At 38.4% G+C, this 16,589-nt stretch overlaps 1 protein-coding gene across 2 annotated transcripts in view; it reads left to right on the top strand.

The window, feature by feature from the left end:
* The first annotated feature begins 1,530 nt into the window (after positions 1–1,530).
* LOC117321917 (wings apart-like protein homolog) overlaps positions 1,531–16,589 on the top strand; it is a 47,376-nt gene continuing 32,317 nt past the window's right edge. Inside the window, exons 1-7 of one of the 2 annotated variants that reach the window (XM_033876555.1) lie at positions 1,531–1,645; positions 2,081–3,847; positions 4,510–4,572; positions 6,538–6,723; positions 7,019–7,155; positions 10,081–10,192; positions 14,697–14,945. In XM_033876555.1, the coding sequence (XP_033732446.1) occupies positions 2,099–3,847; positions 4,510–4,572; positions 6,538–6,723; positions 7,019–7,155; positions 10,081–10,192; positions 14,697–14,945 (2,496 nt within the window). In that variant the 5' untranslated portion in view covers positions 1,531–1,645; positions 2,081–2,098. Of the gene's footprint in view, positions 1,646–2,080; positions 3,848–4,509; positions 4,591–6,537; positions 6,724–7,018; positions 7,156–10,080; positions 10,193–14,696; positions 14,946–16,589 lie in introns of both variants that reach the window. The other variant, XM_033876546.1, reaches the window with a different exon arrangement.

The raw sequence follows: 16,589 nt of genomic DNA, 5'->3' as shown, positions 1-16,589 counted from the left end.
ATGTGGAGTAGAACGAGTGATACAACTGATGTGTGGAGTAGAACGAGTGATACAACTGTGATGTGGAGTAGAACGAGTGATACAACTGTGATGTGGAAAAGAACGAGTGATACAACTGAGATGTGGAGTAGAACGAGTGATACAACTGTGATGTGGAAAAGAACGAGTGATACAACTGTGATGTGGAGTAGAACGAGTGATACAACTGTGATGTGGAGTAGAATGAGTGATACAACTGTGATGTGGAAAAGAACGAGTGATACAACTGAGATGTGGATTAGAACGAGTGATACAACTGTGATGTGGAGTAGAACGAGTGATACAACTGATGTGTGGAGTAGAATGAGTGATACAACTGTGATGTGGAGTAGAACGAGTGATACAACTGTGATGTGGAGTAGAACGAGTGATACAACTGAGATGTGGAGTAGAACGAGTGATACAACTGTGATGTGGAGTAGAACGAGTGATACAACTGATGTGTGGAGTAGAATGAGTGATACAACTGTGATGTGGAGTAGAACGAGTGATACAACTGTGATGTGGAGTAGAACGAGTGATACAACTGTGATGTGGAGTAGAACGAGTGATACAACTGTGATGTGGAGTAGAACGAGTGATACAACTGTGATGTGGAGTAGAACGAGTGATACAACTGTGATGTGGAGTAGAACGAGTGATACAACTGTGATGTGGAGAATAACGAGTGATACAACTGAGATGTGGAGTAGAACGAGTGATACAACTGTGATGTGGAGTAGAATGAGTGATACAACTGTGATGTGGAGTAGAACGAGTGATACAACTGTGATGTGGAGTAGAACGAGTGATACAACTGTGTTATATACAAAATGTTATACGGACAGGTACACTGTAAAAACAATACAAAATGTTATACGGACAGGTACACTGTAAAAAACAATCCAAAATCTCATACGGACAGGTACAAGAGGAATCATATACATATTTTGTAATAGGATATTAGTGGACACATACATTGGTGTCTCTATATCCACATCAATATGATAGGATATTAGCGGACACAGACATTGGTGTCTCTATATCCACATCAATATAATTTGAGTGTTAGTATTTGTCCATGTCCTAAGAAAATACTATATGTGTTGTTTTTTTGTCGTGTTGTCCTTGGATACATCAGACCTATTTAACTGATTATCAAAACTATTTCTTACATGTGAATGTTGGAGGGGGAATGGCAACAAAATAGGAAAAAATGACAAAATAATGCAGAAACTGTAAATATCTCTCATCCCTGCGACTCAATCTGTTGCTGATGACATCGTGCCTAATTAGCAGCATTGAATAAAATACAGTTAAATTAAGTGAAGTAACCTTCATTTGAATTTTCAAAGGTAAAATAAATCATGTGACCGCTTAGGTTCAATATTACAATCTCACTATTTTGAATATGGTCTAAGTGGAGATAATTCACTTTATCTATGAAGAGTTGTCTTTCTTTACAAAATACGAAACAAGGCCTCAAAATTGGTGATCAGTACTGCTTGAAATGGCATTGTGGGCATGCGCACTTCCCTACTTTGCCTTCAACCACGAAAAATGGCGCTTATCCTTAGGTGGCATCGATAGCGGTGGAAAATAAACTGCTTATGTGGAAGGAATACAGGTAAGATTCGTGTATAGATCTGTTTATTTTAGTAGATGTTACATGTGAAGTCCGCAAAATGGTCAAATATTAGCTCAAGTTGTTCAGATCTCACTATATCGGGCATTGTTTTTGTAAATTCTCAATCTGTCGGAAGTATAAACAAACGCATTTTGTTGTCGGTTTGTGATTTTGTATTCGTATAGTAGTCAAACTATCGTTGGTGTTTAATTTATTTTCATATTGCAATCAGTTTGATATATAAAGATCATAATAATACCACGAAGCAGTTTGTTTGCTTTACATCAGATCATATCAACAGATCGGGTAAATAATCTATTGTCTGACTTGCCACATGCTTTAGCAGTAGCATACCCTGTATAAGTTATTTTACTTGGAATTTATTCTACAATTTTATTCGTCTACATGCAAATAAGTCACACTTTTGTATTTCAGACGACAGGACAATCCGTCATGGCAAGCAAATACGCAGTCAAAACCTATAGTCGATCTTATGGAAGGGAGACTGCTGCAAGCAAAGCCTTTGATGAAATAGTGACCAACAAGGCTGGGGCTCAGAATATCCCAATTAAAACGGCTAATACAAAATGGGGTAAAACACAATTTAGTAGGGTCAGAGATGAAGACCCTTTTCAAACCACATGCAAGAAAGTTAAAACAGAGGTTGAGACCGAGGATCCATTCTCATTCGGATCTGATGAAAGTGAAACTGCAAGGCAGAAAGTAGTCAAGGATGAACCTGCTGCTAGCTCGCATCAAGCAGGTTTGGGACGGCCAGCTATTCCAAATATGAAGGTAATGAAATCACATTCTTACACATCTGAAAGAACCAAGATTGAACCAGACACACAAGATTTTGATTCTCAACCTACATTCAAGAGACCCGTGAGGACATATTCTCGTGCTACCAAAAAACATAATGCTGACAATTCAAAACAATTATCTATGGATCAATTTGCAAAACCAGTTTCTAATGATGAAGACGATGACATGCCGGTACTTGAGCCAGAGGGATCTGCTGTAGGGGAACCTTATGCATCACATTCCAGTAGTTATGCAGTCGAAGAAGCATCAAATCCAGAGGACCCATTCTCACAATACGACGAGGATGAGGAAGAAGCTCCCCTTTTGTTCAGTGAACGTCAAACTTACAGCAAGCACACAAAGATGGCGGCATTTTCTTCAAATGTTTCCAGCTCCCCTAAAACACATTTGTTACAAAGTGATGATGAAGATAATCCAAAGGCAACTGTTCTGAACTTCCGAAGCCATTTCATGGACCCAGCCGTTTACAGCAGATTTAACTATGTTCCACGTCCAGAGGACCCAGTAGGAAGGCTTAACAACAGCAAAGTTCTTCAAAAAAGTGAAATTAAACATGGTAAGGGATCAACACTTATTGTAATCTGTTCACCTAAGCCACCGACTGGTGAAAATAAGGCAAAACTTCACCATCAGAAAACTGTTAGAGACCCTTACTCACGAGATATTGCTGAAACTGATGAGAATAGTGGTAGTGATTCTCAGGAACATAGTAAATCAGAGGAAACTGCCACAGATAGCTCAAACTTTGAGTTTTCAGAAGATAATAGTGCTTCTACTCCAAGCATGGAAGAACAGTCATCTGCCACTAATGAAAATGACAACCCAGGTAAAATACAGTACAAGAAAGGTGTTAAACGGGGACGGGACAATACTGATAAGTCTGTTAGGTATAATAAGTTCTTCAGGTCAAGAAATTCTGCAGCAATGAAGGAAGAAAATGATTCCAAAAAAATTGGTACTAGTCCAGAAGAGCAGCAAGCTAATGAGGAAAATGACCAAGACTTCGAACAAAACACTCCAGAAAATGTCAAAGCCAATAAAAAGAAGCAAGACTCTTTCACGTCATTTGGTTTTGATGAAGATGCAGAATCTCAACAGAGTGCTGAAAGTTTGGAGAAGTCTGAGGAAGGTCCTTTAGCAGCTGAGTCCATGGAAGTCGGTGAGGAACAGACCATGCAGCAGAGTGAGGGCAGTCAGTCCGAGGAGGAAGAGAGTTCACAAACCACACAGGACCTTAGTCAAACATCAGCTGATTCTAGCGAGGCAGAACCTCCCAAACTGACCAAGGCCAAGACAGTCCGGATCAGAGAGAAGAAGATATTCAAGTCCAAAAACAAAGGAGATGTGCAAAAGAAAATGTTGCAAAGTCCCAAAAAGGTAATACAAAGTCCGAAAAAGGTAATACAAAGTCACAAAAAGGTAATGCAAAGTCCCAAAAAGGTAATACAAAGTCCCAAAAGGTAATACAAATACACAAAAGGTAATACAAAGTCACAAAAGGTAATACTTAGTCCCAAAAAGGTAATACAAAGTCACAAAAAGGTAATACTTAATCCCAAAAAGGTAATACAAAGTCACAAAAAGGTAATACATAGTCCCAAAAGGTAATACAAATACACAAAATGTAATACAAAGTCCCAAAAAGGTAATACAAAGTCACAAAATGTAATACTAAGTCCCAAAATGTAATACAAAGACACAAAATGTAAAACTAAGTCCCAAAAGGTAATACAGTCCCAAAAAGGTAATACAAAGTCCGAAAAAGGTAATACTTAGTCACAAAAAGGTAATACAAAGACAAAAAATGTAATACAAAGTCACAAAAGGTAATACAAAGTCAGAAAAGGTAATACAAAGTAAAAAAGGTAATACAAAGTCACAAAAGGGTAAAACAAACATTTTGTGTTGGTCATTATACTAAAACATTGTTTAAAATGTGTCTTCTTTTAAATTTGTATTTTTGGAGGAAAACATGTTTTAGTGCCTTTATAAGTGAACAATTTGTTGATGTAACTTTTAACACTGATCATCTTTTTCAGTCTCCATCAAAAGCTGTGTACAATGTCCGCTCCTGGCAGGAAGACTTTGACGAAGAGGAAAGGGTAACATTTATCAGAAATGTGCATAGTGCTTCTTTATTTTGCTTTTTTATTTGCTTAGTTTTTAAAGAACCGTCATCTTTCAACCTATAATTTTAGATAAATTATAGCTCATGGACTTGTCGAGGGTCTCACAGGAACAACTATTTGATCTCTAGTTCTTCATTTTTGTCATAAATTTCCCATACAGATTCAGTTTCTAAAGCAAAACTTAAATGAAGGCTCAATCATAATGAATGCCAAGTTTTCTGGTTTATTTATATATTTTTTTTTTTCTACCTGTGCATAATGGTTGCATTTTATCATCGGGTCAACAATTTATGATTACTATCAAAATAGATTTATCTAATTCAACTTGTCTTTGCTTTATCCCTGCTTTGTAGACCTACCTAATAAAAAGTATCTTATTGATTACAGGGAAGGTAACGGATTAGATAAAGTGGAGATAACTTGTTGTTTAGATAAAGTGTAGATAACTTGTTGTTTAGATAAAGTGTAGATAACTTGTTTAGATAAAGTGGAGATAACTTGTTGTTTAGATAAAGTGGAGATAACTTGTTGTTTAGATAAAGTGGAGATAACTTGTTGTTTAGATAAAGTGGAGATAACTTGTTGTTTAGATAAAGTGGAGATAACTTGTTGTTTAGATAAAGTGGAGGTAACTTGTTGTTTAGATAAAGTGGAGATAACTTGTTGTTTAGATAAAGTGGAGGTAACTTGTTGTTTAGATAAAGTGAAGATAACTTGTTGTTTAGATAAAGTGGAGGTAACTTGTTGTTTAGATAAAGTGGAGATAACTTGTTGTTTAGATAAAGTGGAGATAACTTGTTGTTTAGATTTAGGGAAGGTAACATATTGCTAAGATAAAGTGAAGATAACTTGTTCTTTTGATAAATGGGAAGGTAACTTAGTGTTTAAAGTGAAGATAATTTGTTTATTTTGATAAATGGGAAGGTAACTTAATGTTTAGATAAAGTGAAGATAATTTGTTTATTTTCAGAAAATGGGAAGACAATTTATTTTTACATTTTGTTATTTTTTACAGTTCCCTATAGACCAACAGTTTAATTTCATTATTTAGATATTTTATAATATTCTTTGATAATCTAAGTTTAATATATATTGAACATTTACAATGAAGCTGATTGTTACTATTGTTCCTTAGTGAATGCTTGTGGCATAGTCTGTTGTATCAGTAGCTGCATGCTGAATGAAATATTTAACATTTTTAGCTCACCAGGACCGGTGAGTTTAGGCCATAGTGCGGCATCTATCTGTCCATCCGTCGTCTGTAAACATTTCATTTCAATCCCAACTTGGCCTGAGTGGATTTTGATGAAATTTAGTGTGGAGCATTATTGGCAAATGATATCAAATGTATAAACAAAGGAAGGTGAACTCATGGGGCAGGAGAAAAGGGGTCTGATAGGGGAAATATAGCAAAAAAACTTTTAAATCCTTTTCCACGAAAGACAGAATTTGGTTCACCTGTATTTTGAGCCATTTTGGAACAGGCAGTTCAAAAGGAGGAAAATATTTGAAATATAACTTTAATTAGAGTATTTTGCCATAATCACTGATATATCCAGGTGAGCGATGCAGGCCCTCTGGGCCTCTTGTTTATTGATACAAAATATGTTTAACATATATTTGAATTTTCCTTCATTTTGTTTAAATATTTCAAATGATATTGAATATCAATATATGTACATGTATGCAGTTAGTAGCTTTTACACTGATGGGTACATTTTGGTATTATAAATCAATTTTATATGAAAAAAAATAACAGAACATTACGAGATCAGATAAGTTTGTTTTTTCATTATTGAAATGATAAATATCAAATACATATATTACCAACTATAATGCCACATTATACAGAAAGTAATAGCATGAACCGTAATAAAAGCAAGCTGATACCTGTTATAACAGTTTGAATTCTATTATATAAGAATATTTTACTTACAGAACAAGAATAAGGACGATACAGCTGGGCCACCAAAACTTGTCCCTATCCCTAAAATGGCACCCAAGTTGGAAGAGCCAGGCGAGCGCCCGAATGAGCCTCCTAAGCTGTCCAGGGCAGTACACTGGCCGGACAGACTCGGGGATGAGGCATACACTTCTGTACATGTCTCCAAGGAGCACAAGGAGGTAGGGGAGACTACACAGCTGTCGACAACACACACGATACTTTATATTGACATGATACTTTTAGACACAATTTGATAAATGGTCAAGGTATATTGCCAACATTAGATTTTTAAGAAGGATTCAAGAAAAATCAATAAGAAAAGTGAATTATTACATTAATTTAATAAATGTGTTGTTTAATTCTGAAATCAAAATAAAATAGCAACATTTACTTTTTGAAATCCCAATATGTAAAGATTTCGATACACAGACAGGGTGACAAGTTTGTGGTAATTGTCGGAGCCTCTTGTTACAGTTGTACACTGTGGTAAAGAATGTTAAGCAAGCTCATGAGTGTCAGGAGTATGGGGAGACTCAGGAGTTCTCTGACGACGTGGAGTACCTACTGGCTGGACTCCAGGAGGGACAACCTATGTCAACACGCTGCCTTAGGTATAATTACACACAGCATGGTACCTGTACTGTAAAAGGTTTTTTGGATTTTTTCTGTAGAGTCCCAACTCTGTGAACAGGCACTTGCCATTTGTTCATGGATGGCCTCGCTTGAGTCCTGGCACTGAACTAACAGTCACAGTTGTTCACGGTTACAATAGAATTCTGACTGTGAACTAACAGTCACAGTTGTTCACGGTTACAATAGAATTCTGACCGTGAACTAATAGTCACAGTTGTTCACGGTTACAATAGAATTCTGACTGTGAACTAACAGTCACAGTTGTTCATGACTACAATAGAATTCTGACTGTGAACTAACAGTCACAGTTGTTCACGGTTACAATAGAATTCTGACCGTGAACTAACAGTCACAGTTGTTCATGACTACAATAGAATTCTGACTGTGTGAACTAACTGTCACAGTTGTTCACGGTTAAAATAGAATTCTGACTGTGAACTAACAGTCACAGTTGTTCATGACTACAATAGAATTCTGACTGTGAACTAACAGTCACAGTTGTTCACGGTTACAATAGAATTCTGACTGTGAACTAACAGTCACAGTTGTTCATGACTACAATAGAATTCTGACTGTGTGAACTAACTGTGACAGTTGTTCACGGTTAAAATAGAATTCTGACTGAACTAACAGTCACAGTTGTTCACGGTTAAAATAGAATTCTGACTGAACTAACAGTCACAGTTGTTCACAGCTACAATAGAATTCTGACTCTGTGAACTAACAGTCACAGTTGTTCACAGTTACAATATAATTCTGACTCTGTGAACTAACAGTCACAGTTGTTCACAGTTACAATAGAATTCTGACTGAACTAACAGTCACAGTTGTTCACAGCTACAATAGAATTCTGACTGTGAACTAACAGTCACAGTTGTTCATGGCTACAATAGAATTCTGACTCTGTGAACTAACAGTCACAGTTGTTCATGACTACAATAGAATTCTGACCGTGAACTAACTGTCACAGTTGTTCACGGTTACAATAGAATTCTGACCGTGAACTAACAGTCACAGTTGTTCACTGTTACAATAGAATTCTGTCTTTGTGAACTAACAGTCACAGTTCACGGTTACAATAGAATTCTGTCTTTGTGAACTAACAGTCACAGTTGTTCACGGTTACAATAGAATTCTGACTGTGAACTAACAGTCACAGTTGTTCACAGTTACAATAGAATTCTGACTGAACTAACAGTCACAGTTGTTCACTGTTACAATAGAATTCTGACCGTGAACTAACAGTCACAGTTGTTCACGGCTACAATAGAATTCTGTCTCTGTGAACTAACAGTCACAGTTGTTCATGACTACAATAGAATATTGACGCATAAACAATAGAGTTGTTTAGACATGGATGCAAACTACACTGCGAAAACTTAAATTCTGTCAAAGGTAACGGATATGTAATAATGCTGAAATATTTAATTATCCTGGAAACATTAGGTATTTTGTATACACACATATTTAAGTATGGTAGACATCTCTCATCATGGTGTAATCTGCAGTGTGAGAAGATTATGGTGTTACAGGTCATGACCGCGGATACAATACAGTACTGAAATCAGCCACTGATTATCCTGAAAACTGGATATTTGGTACACACACACATTAATCAGAGTATGATAGGCATTGATGCATGCAACATTGCTAATATTGTAATAATCTTCAATTAGTATAAATATTGCTTAATTGATATATAAAGCCATTTCAAAATAACGAACAACATTTAGGTTCAGTTGAGATTAGTCTGGTGACCTTTTGAGCCCATGGGTCTCTTGTTTATATCTTCATAAGACAAAAATTTCAAATTCAGAAAAAAGGTATTGCAATATACCAGAGCATGATAATCTACATTGTAACTATAATTTACATTGTAACTATAATTTACATTGTAACTATAATTTACATTGTAACTATAATCTACATTGTAACTATAATTTGCATGAATTTAACAGGACTCCTAGACTTCATCATAGGATTCTCAGATTTCAAACACAGGACATAGAAAAACCAAGCGCCATCCTGATATGACCATAGCTGTTGGTGTCTCCTTGACACCCATCCTGATATGACCATAGCTGTTGGTGTCTCCTTGACACCCATCCTCATATGACCATAGCTGTTGGTGTCTCCTTGACACCCATCCTCATATGACCATAGCTGTTGGTGTCTCCTTGACACCCATCCTCATATGACCTTAACTGTTGGTGTCTCCTTGACACCCATCCTCATATGACCATAGCTGTTGGTGTCTCCTTGACACCCATCCTCATATAACCCTGGCTGCTGGTGTCTCCTTGACACCCATCCTCATATGACCATAGCTGTTGGTGTCTCCTTGACACCCATCCTCATATGACCCTGGCTGTTGGTGTCTCCTTGACACCCATCCTCATATGACCTTAACTGTTGGTGTCTCCTTGACACCCATCCTCATATGACCATAGCTGTTGGTGTCTCCTTGACACCCATCCTCATATAACCCTGGCTGCTGGTGTCTCCTTGACACCCATCCTCATATGACCATAGCTGTTGGTGTCTCCTTGACACCCATCCTCATATGACCATAGCTGTTGGTGTCTCCTTGACACCCATCCTCATATGACCATAGCTGTTGGTGTCTCCTTGACACTCATCCTCATATGACCATAGCTGTGGTGTCCCTTTGACATCCTTCCTCTTTACCCTGCCTTATTTTAGGACATTAAACCTGTTACAGATTGATTAATTCCTAAGACAAATAGATTAATGTTACATTAATTCCTAAGACAAATAGATTAATGTTACAGTAATTTCTCAGAAGAAATAAATCATATGTTTCATTCTCATTAAAGTTGATATTGTGAAGTTATGAATTTGCCTTTTCGTAAATGATATATATGTTTATGCTTTGATTTCAGCTGTACGGGACTTGCACAGAAATGCATTTTACCTGCATTCCGTATGCATTTGAGAGCCCATGGTACTGTAGCCAAGATATTCTCTTCCCTCCAAGATGCCTGCACTGATCCTGTGAGTGAAATGTAAAATAATGTTGTTCGATAAAGCAGTGTTTACAAATACCATCTCCATCCTCACCTGTCTGTTCTTCTTGATTCCCGAGCAGTGTTACACTGATGTACAAGATTTAATTAGATAGCTCAGTTGACCGTAATTGTGAAAGATCAGGCATAGTGCAGGGTGCTCCCAAATTAATTAACCTATTAATATACCGTAAATATTCGCGTATAGTGCGCACTTTTTTTCAAAAATTGACAAGTGAAAAAGACCACTGCGCACTATACGCAAGTACAAGCCTTTTCCCAGTGAGAATGGATGTGATTTGACTGAGATTTGTGATCGTTTCCTTTCACAGCAGGATTGATTTAATACAGTATATATAACATATATAAAGCATTAAGAAAGTAATAGTTAACAAATAATCAAAGAAATGAATAGTTATTTTAATGTTTAATTTCTTGAAATTGTGTATTTATCAGCAATTACGTGGATTTATCTAAGTCGGTCGTGAGCCACATGTTCCGTACACATACGATCTCACTTGAGCATGTTCCCGTATTCAGGTCCAAAACGATGTATAACATCTCAATTAACATCAAACAAAACTTGAAATGATATAGCAGTACTTAGTTATTTCATACTTCTAAATTAATCACCTTATAAATCCAGAATGTTGCCAGAAACTAATAATGTTCAACTTGTTTATTTACGGAAGCTGTAACAGCACGCATGCGCAATTAGGCTCGGGTAACACTAATGCCTTGATCTCGTGCGGCAGTCACTGACCAACTGGCCTTATAAAATACGATATGACTGTGAAAACTACCGGGTTACTCTTATTTATCGTCTGCACTGTAGATTTATCCATTACACATGTTAATTCATTGATATAAAAGTTGTGACCAGCACGACGACTGCAGACTTGTTTCCGTACTGTATACAAAATGGCGGCCTGTGTTACATTACGTAGCAGTCAGCTTACTATTCAATCTTGTTATAATTGAGCTTAATTAGCTTTGTATGTTCGTGGAAAGATACCACAAGAGACCATACCTGCGTGAAAATCACAAGGTAATTGAGAGTAGGATTAATTATTTTGTTGGTACAACAGCGTAGATGGGACCGCTACAATTTGCAAGCTGACTAGGCCTGTGGCGATATAATGTAAACAACCTGTCAATCCAATGTGTCAAATCTGACCGGTGATTCCAATTAAATGTGGTACATTGTAAATTAGCTTTCATAAGTTACAAATTCCTATCATCTTATGCTTTAAAATTCATCTACCGCTCAGTTGAAAATTGAAAAAAAAAAAAAAAAAAAATTTTTGAAAATGAACCTCAAAAACGTACCTGCGCACTATACGCGAGTGCGCACTATACCCGAATATTTACGGTAAGTAAAGATCAAAGGAATTCTGGCCTGATTGATAACATCTTTGAGAGAAGGGTGTGATCAACTATCATATGGATGAGGGGAAATATTGTTATTCTAAATAAAAGAATATTACCCCTACCCTGTGTTAGTGATATTACCCCTACCCTGTGTTAGTGATATTACCCCTACCCAGTGTTAGTGATATTACCCCCCTACCTAGTGTTAGTGATATTACCCCTCTACCCAGTGTTAGTGATATTACCCCTACCTAGTGTTAGTGATATTACCCCTACCCTGTGTTAGTGATATTACCCCTACCTAGTGTTAGTGATATAACCCCTACCCTGGTTAGTGATATTACCCCCCTACCCTGTGTTAGTGATATTACCCCCCTACCTAGTGTTAGTGATATTACCCTTACCCAGTGTTAGTGATATTACCCCCCTACCCAGTGTTAGTGATATTACCCCCCTACCCTGTGTTAGTGATATTACCCCCCTACCCAGTGTTAGTGATATTACCCCCCTACCCTGTGTTAGTGATATTACCCCCCTACCCTGTGTTAGTGATATTACCCCCCTACCCTGTGTTAGTGATATTACCCCCCTACCCTGTGTTAGTGATATTACCCCCCTACCCAGTGTTAGTGATATTACCCCCCTACCTAGTGTTAGTGATATTACCCCCCTACCCTGTGTTAGTGATATTACCCCCCTACCCAGTGTTAGTGATATTACCCCCCTACCCAGTGTTAGTGATATTACCCCTACCTAGTGTTAGTGATATTACTCCTACCCAATGTTAGTGATATTACCCCTACCCAGTGTTAGTGATATTACCCCTACCCAGTGTTAGTGATATTACCCCTACCCAGTGTTAGTGATATTACCCCCCTACCTAGTGTTAGTGATATTACCCCCCTACCCAGTGTTAGTGATATTACCCCTACCCTGTGTTAGTGATATTACCCCCCTACCTAGTGTTAGTGATATTACCCCCCTACCTAGTGTTAGTGATATTACCCCCCTACCTAGTGTTAGTGATATTACCCCCCTACCCAGTGTTAGTGATATTACCCCTACCCAGTGTTAGTGATATTACCCCTACCTAGTGTTAGTGATATTACCCCTACCTAGTGTTAGTGATATTACCCCCCTACCTAGTGTTAGTGATATTACCCCTACCCAGTGTTAGTGATATTACCCCCCTACCCAGTGTTAGTGATATTACCCCCCTACCCTGTGTTAGTGATATTACCCCTACCCAGTGTTAGTGATATTACCCCCCTACCCTGTGTTAGTGATATTACCCCCCTACCCAGTGTTAGTGATATTACCCCCCTACCCAGTGTTAGTGATATTACCCCTACCCAGTGTTAGTGATATTACCCCCCCTACCCTGTGTTAGTGATATTACCCCCCTACCCAGTGTTAGTGATATTACCCCCCTACCCTGTGTTAGTGATATTACCCCTACCCAGTGTTAGTGATATTACCCCTACCAAGTGTTAGTGATATTACCCCCCTACCCTGTGTTAGTGATATTACCCCTACCCAGTGTTAGTGATATTACCCCTACCTAGTGTTAGTGATATTACCCCCCTACCCAGTGTTAGTGATATTACCCCTACCCTGTGTTAGTGATATTACCCCCCTACCTAGTGTTAGTGATATTACCGCCCTACCTAGTGTTAGTGATATTATCCCTACCCAGTGTTAGTGATATTACCCCTACCCAGTGTTAGTGATATTACTCCTACCCAGTGTTAGTGATATTACCCCCCTACCTAGTGTTAGTGATATTACCGCCCTACCTAGTGTTAGTGATATTACCCCCCTACCCAGTGTTAGTGATATTATCCCTACCCAGTGTTAGTGATATTACCCCCCTACCCAGTGTTAGTGATATTACCCCTACCCTGTGTTAGTGATATTACCCCCCTTCCCAGTGTTAGTGATATTACCCCCCTACCCAGTGTTAGTGATATTACCCCTACCCAGTGTTAGTGATATTACCCCTACCAAGTGTTAGTGATATTACCCCTACCCAGTGTTAGTGATATTACCCCCCTACCCAGTGTTAGTGATATTCCCCTTACCAAGTGTTAGTGATATTACCCCCCTACCCAGTGTTAGTGATATTACCCTTACCCTGTGTTAGTGATATTACCCCTACCCAGTGTTAGTGATATTACCCCCCTACCTAGTGTTAGTGATATTACCCCTACCCAGTGTTAGTGATATTACCCCCCCTACCCTGTGTTAGTGATATTACCCCTACCCAGTGTTAGTGATATTACCCCCCTACCCAGTGTTAGTGATATTACCCCCCTACCCAGTGTTAGTGATATTACCCCCCTACCCTGTGTTAGTGATATTACCCCTACCCAGTGTTAGTGATATTACCCCTACCCTGTGTTAGTGATATTACCCCCCTACCCAGTGTTAGTGATATTACCCCTACCCTGTGTTAGTGATATTACCCCTACCCAGTGTTAGTGATATTACCCCCCTACCCAGTGTTAGTGATATTACCCCTACCCAGTGTTAGTGATATTACCCCCCTACCCAGTGTTAGTGATATTACCCCTACCTAGTGTTAGTGATATTACCCCTACCCAGTGTTAGTGATATTACCCCTACCCAGTGTTAGTGATATTACCCCCCTACCCAGTGTTAGTGATATTACCCCCCTACCCAGTGTTAGTGATATTACCCCTACCCTGTGTTAGTGATATTACCCCTACCCTGTGTTAGTGATATTACCCCTACCCAGTGTTAGTGATATTACCCCCCTACCTAGTGTTAGTGATATTACCCCCCTACCCAGTGTTAGTAATATTACCCCCCTACCCTGTGTTAGTGATATTACCCCTACCCTATGTTAGTGATATTACCCCTACCTAGTGTTAGTGATATTACCCCTACCCTGTGTTAGTGATATTACCCCCTACCTAGTGTTAGTGATATTACCCCCCTACCTAGTGTTAGTGATATTACCCCCCTACCTAGTGTTAGTGATATTACCCCTACCCAGTGTTAGTGATATTACCCCCCTACCTAGTGTTAGTGATATTACCCCCCTACCCTGTGTTAGTGATATTACCCCTACCCAGTCATGGTGTCATTTTCTGTTACAGAGTCTCGCCCTATGCACAGCACTGTTGATGTTTATGCTCAGTCGTGATCGTTTAAACATGGACCTGGACGGAGATAGTCTGGACCTCATGCTCAAATTGTTGGGAGTGGACAACCAGGAGCAGCTCAGTGCCACTATTACTGCCTCAGGGAAGCGTGCACTCAACCGGAACCGTGCACGTGTTGGTGAGGTGTACATGCAGTTACAGCTTGAGTGTGGTACAAAGCTACCGGACATGGAGAGTGTCTCCGTAAGTGGTGACTGTAAAGTATTCATATGACTAAATATCCATCTCCATTCTCATTAAAGATATATATCCATAGAAATATCCATACTCGCATTAAAACTTAATGTATCAATAGAACTTGAAAGTGTCAATAGAAATAATTAAAACATGGGTCTCCATTAAACTCCTTCAAAAATTATATAAAAGTGATTAAAATACGATTTACCCTTTAAATAGAAATCATTACAAACTATTGGAGTATAATTAAATCACTTGAATATGGTAGAAAATCATATTTACTGCATTGATTATATTTTATATTGTCACTAAAAAAGTTCATTTTCAATTTCTCAGGTTATATAATATAGTTTACTGTTAAAAAAATAGTAGAATAGTTATGCCCTGTCATGAAATTGAGAGGGGGGGGGGTGGGGTGGGCATATAGTGTTACCGATGTCCTTCCCGGGAACTGCTGATGCGATCCTCACTAAACTGTGTTTCAAGTTGTCAAGTTGCAGTGGGGGCATGCATGTCTTTGTGAAGTTACAAAAAAAAATTTCTAGCTCTAAATACAAATTTTAGATTTACAATTTAAACATCTAACATGATGTTTCAGAATGAGGTTTACAATTTAAACAACCAGCATGACATTTCAGAATATTTTGACTTATCTTGACTTATCAAATATGTAATAAAGACTTTTCAGCCCACAATCATCAGATGGTGAGCTGTTAAAGTTGCCCTGAGTCCGTGACTGTCCGTCCGTACTCACTCAACATCCTTGTGGGTGAATTAAATACTCATTCTGTGCAAAAATCTTCGTCACCTATAGGAGTAATTAATGTAATTTTGTGTTTTTCCCATAATTCATCATTAAACCTCACTACGCATGTGCCTTTTTAGCGACAGAATATAAAGCTCATTAAAACTTGCAAGTCGCACCCCACAAATTCACGGACAAAAGGCTATACCCAATAAGTCAATCTTGTCTGTACAGCCGGCCGGCCGTCCGTCAACAATTTCTTGTTAGAAGGTCATGAATAGATTTGGATCAAATATGGTCAGAAACATCCTTGGGAAAGGGGAACAGATTTTGCATAAATGGTGGCTCTCGCTCCCCCCAGAAGCCTAAGGGGCAGGGCAGGATAAGGGAAATGGAGATGAATCCTTTAAATCGCTACTAGTCATAAAGTACTAAATGGATTTAAACTGATAATTCCAACTCCAACAAAGCGTGCCAATTTGGACAATTGGAGAGATATTTCAAAAATTGTATTGATTGGCTTCCCTGGTCCCAACTTATGCATGTTTTATTCTTTGATTGAATGTAAGACAAGGTTTAATAGCTGACTGATGGCCGAAACAGGTTTAATAGCCGACTGATGGCCGAAACAGGTTTGATAGCCGACTGATGGCCGAAACAGGTTTGATAGCCGACTGATGGCCGAAACAGGTTTGATAGCCGACTGATGACCGAAACAGGAGGAATGTTTCATAACATTATAACACAGTCCATAGTTGTGGTTGTGTAATTTTGTGAATGAAAGAAACATGATGCGATCCATTAGATAGGGATTTCGTTTTAAAATTAGTTCTGAATGACTTAATTTTACAGACTGGTAACCTAGCTATGGACTTAATTTTACAGACTGGTAACCTAGCTATGGA

Source organism: Pecten maximus, chromosome 1, assembly GCF_902652985.1.
Source record: "Pecten maximus chromosome 1, xPecMax1.1, whole genome shotgun sequence".
Lineage (NCBI taxonomy): Eukaryota > Metazoa > Mollusca > Bivalvia > Pectinida > Pectinidae > Pecten > Pecten maximus.
Note: the sequence above shows the minus strand (reverse complement) of the source record. Positions and strands in the feature narration are given on the sequence as shown.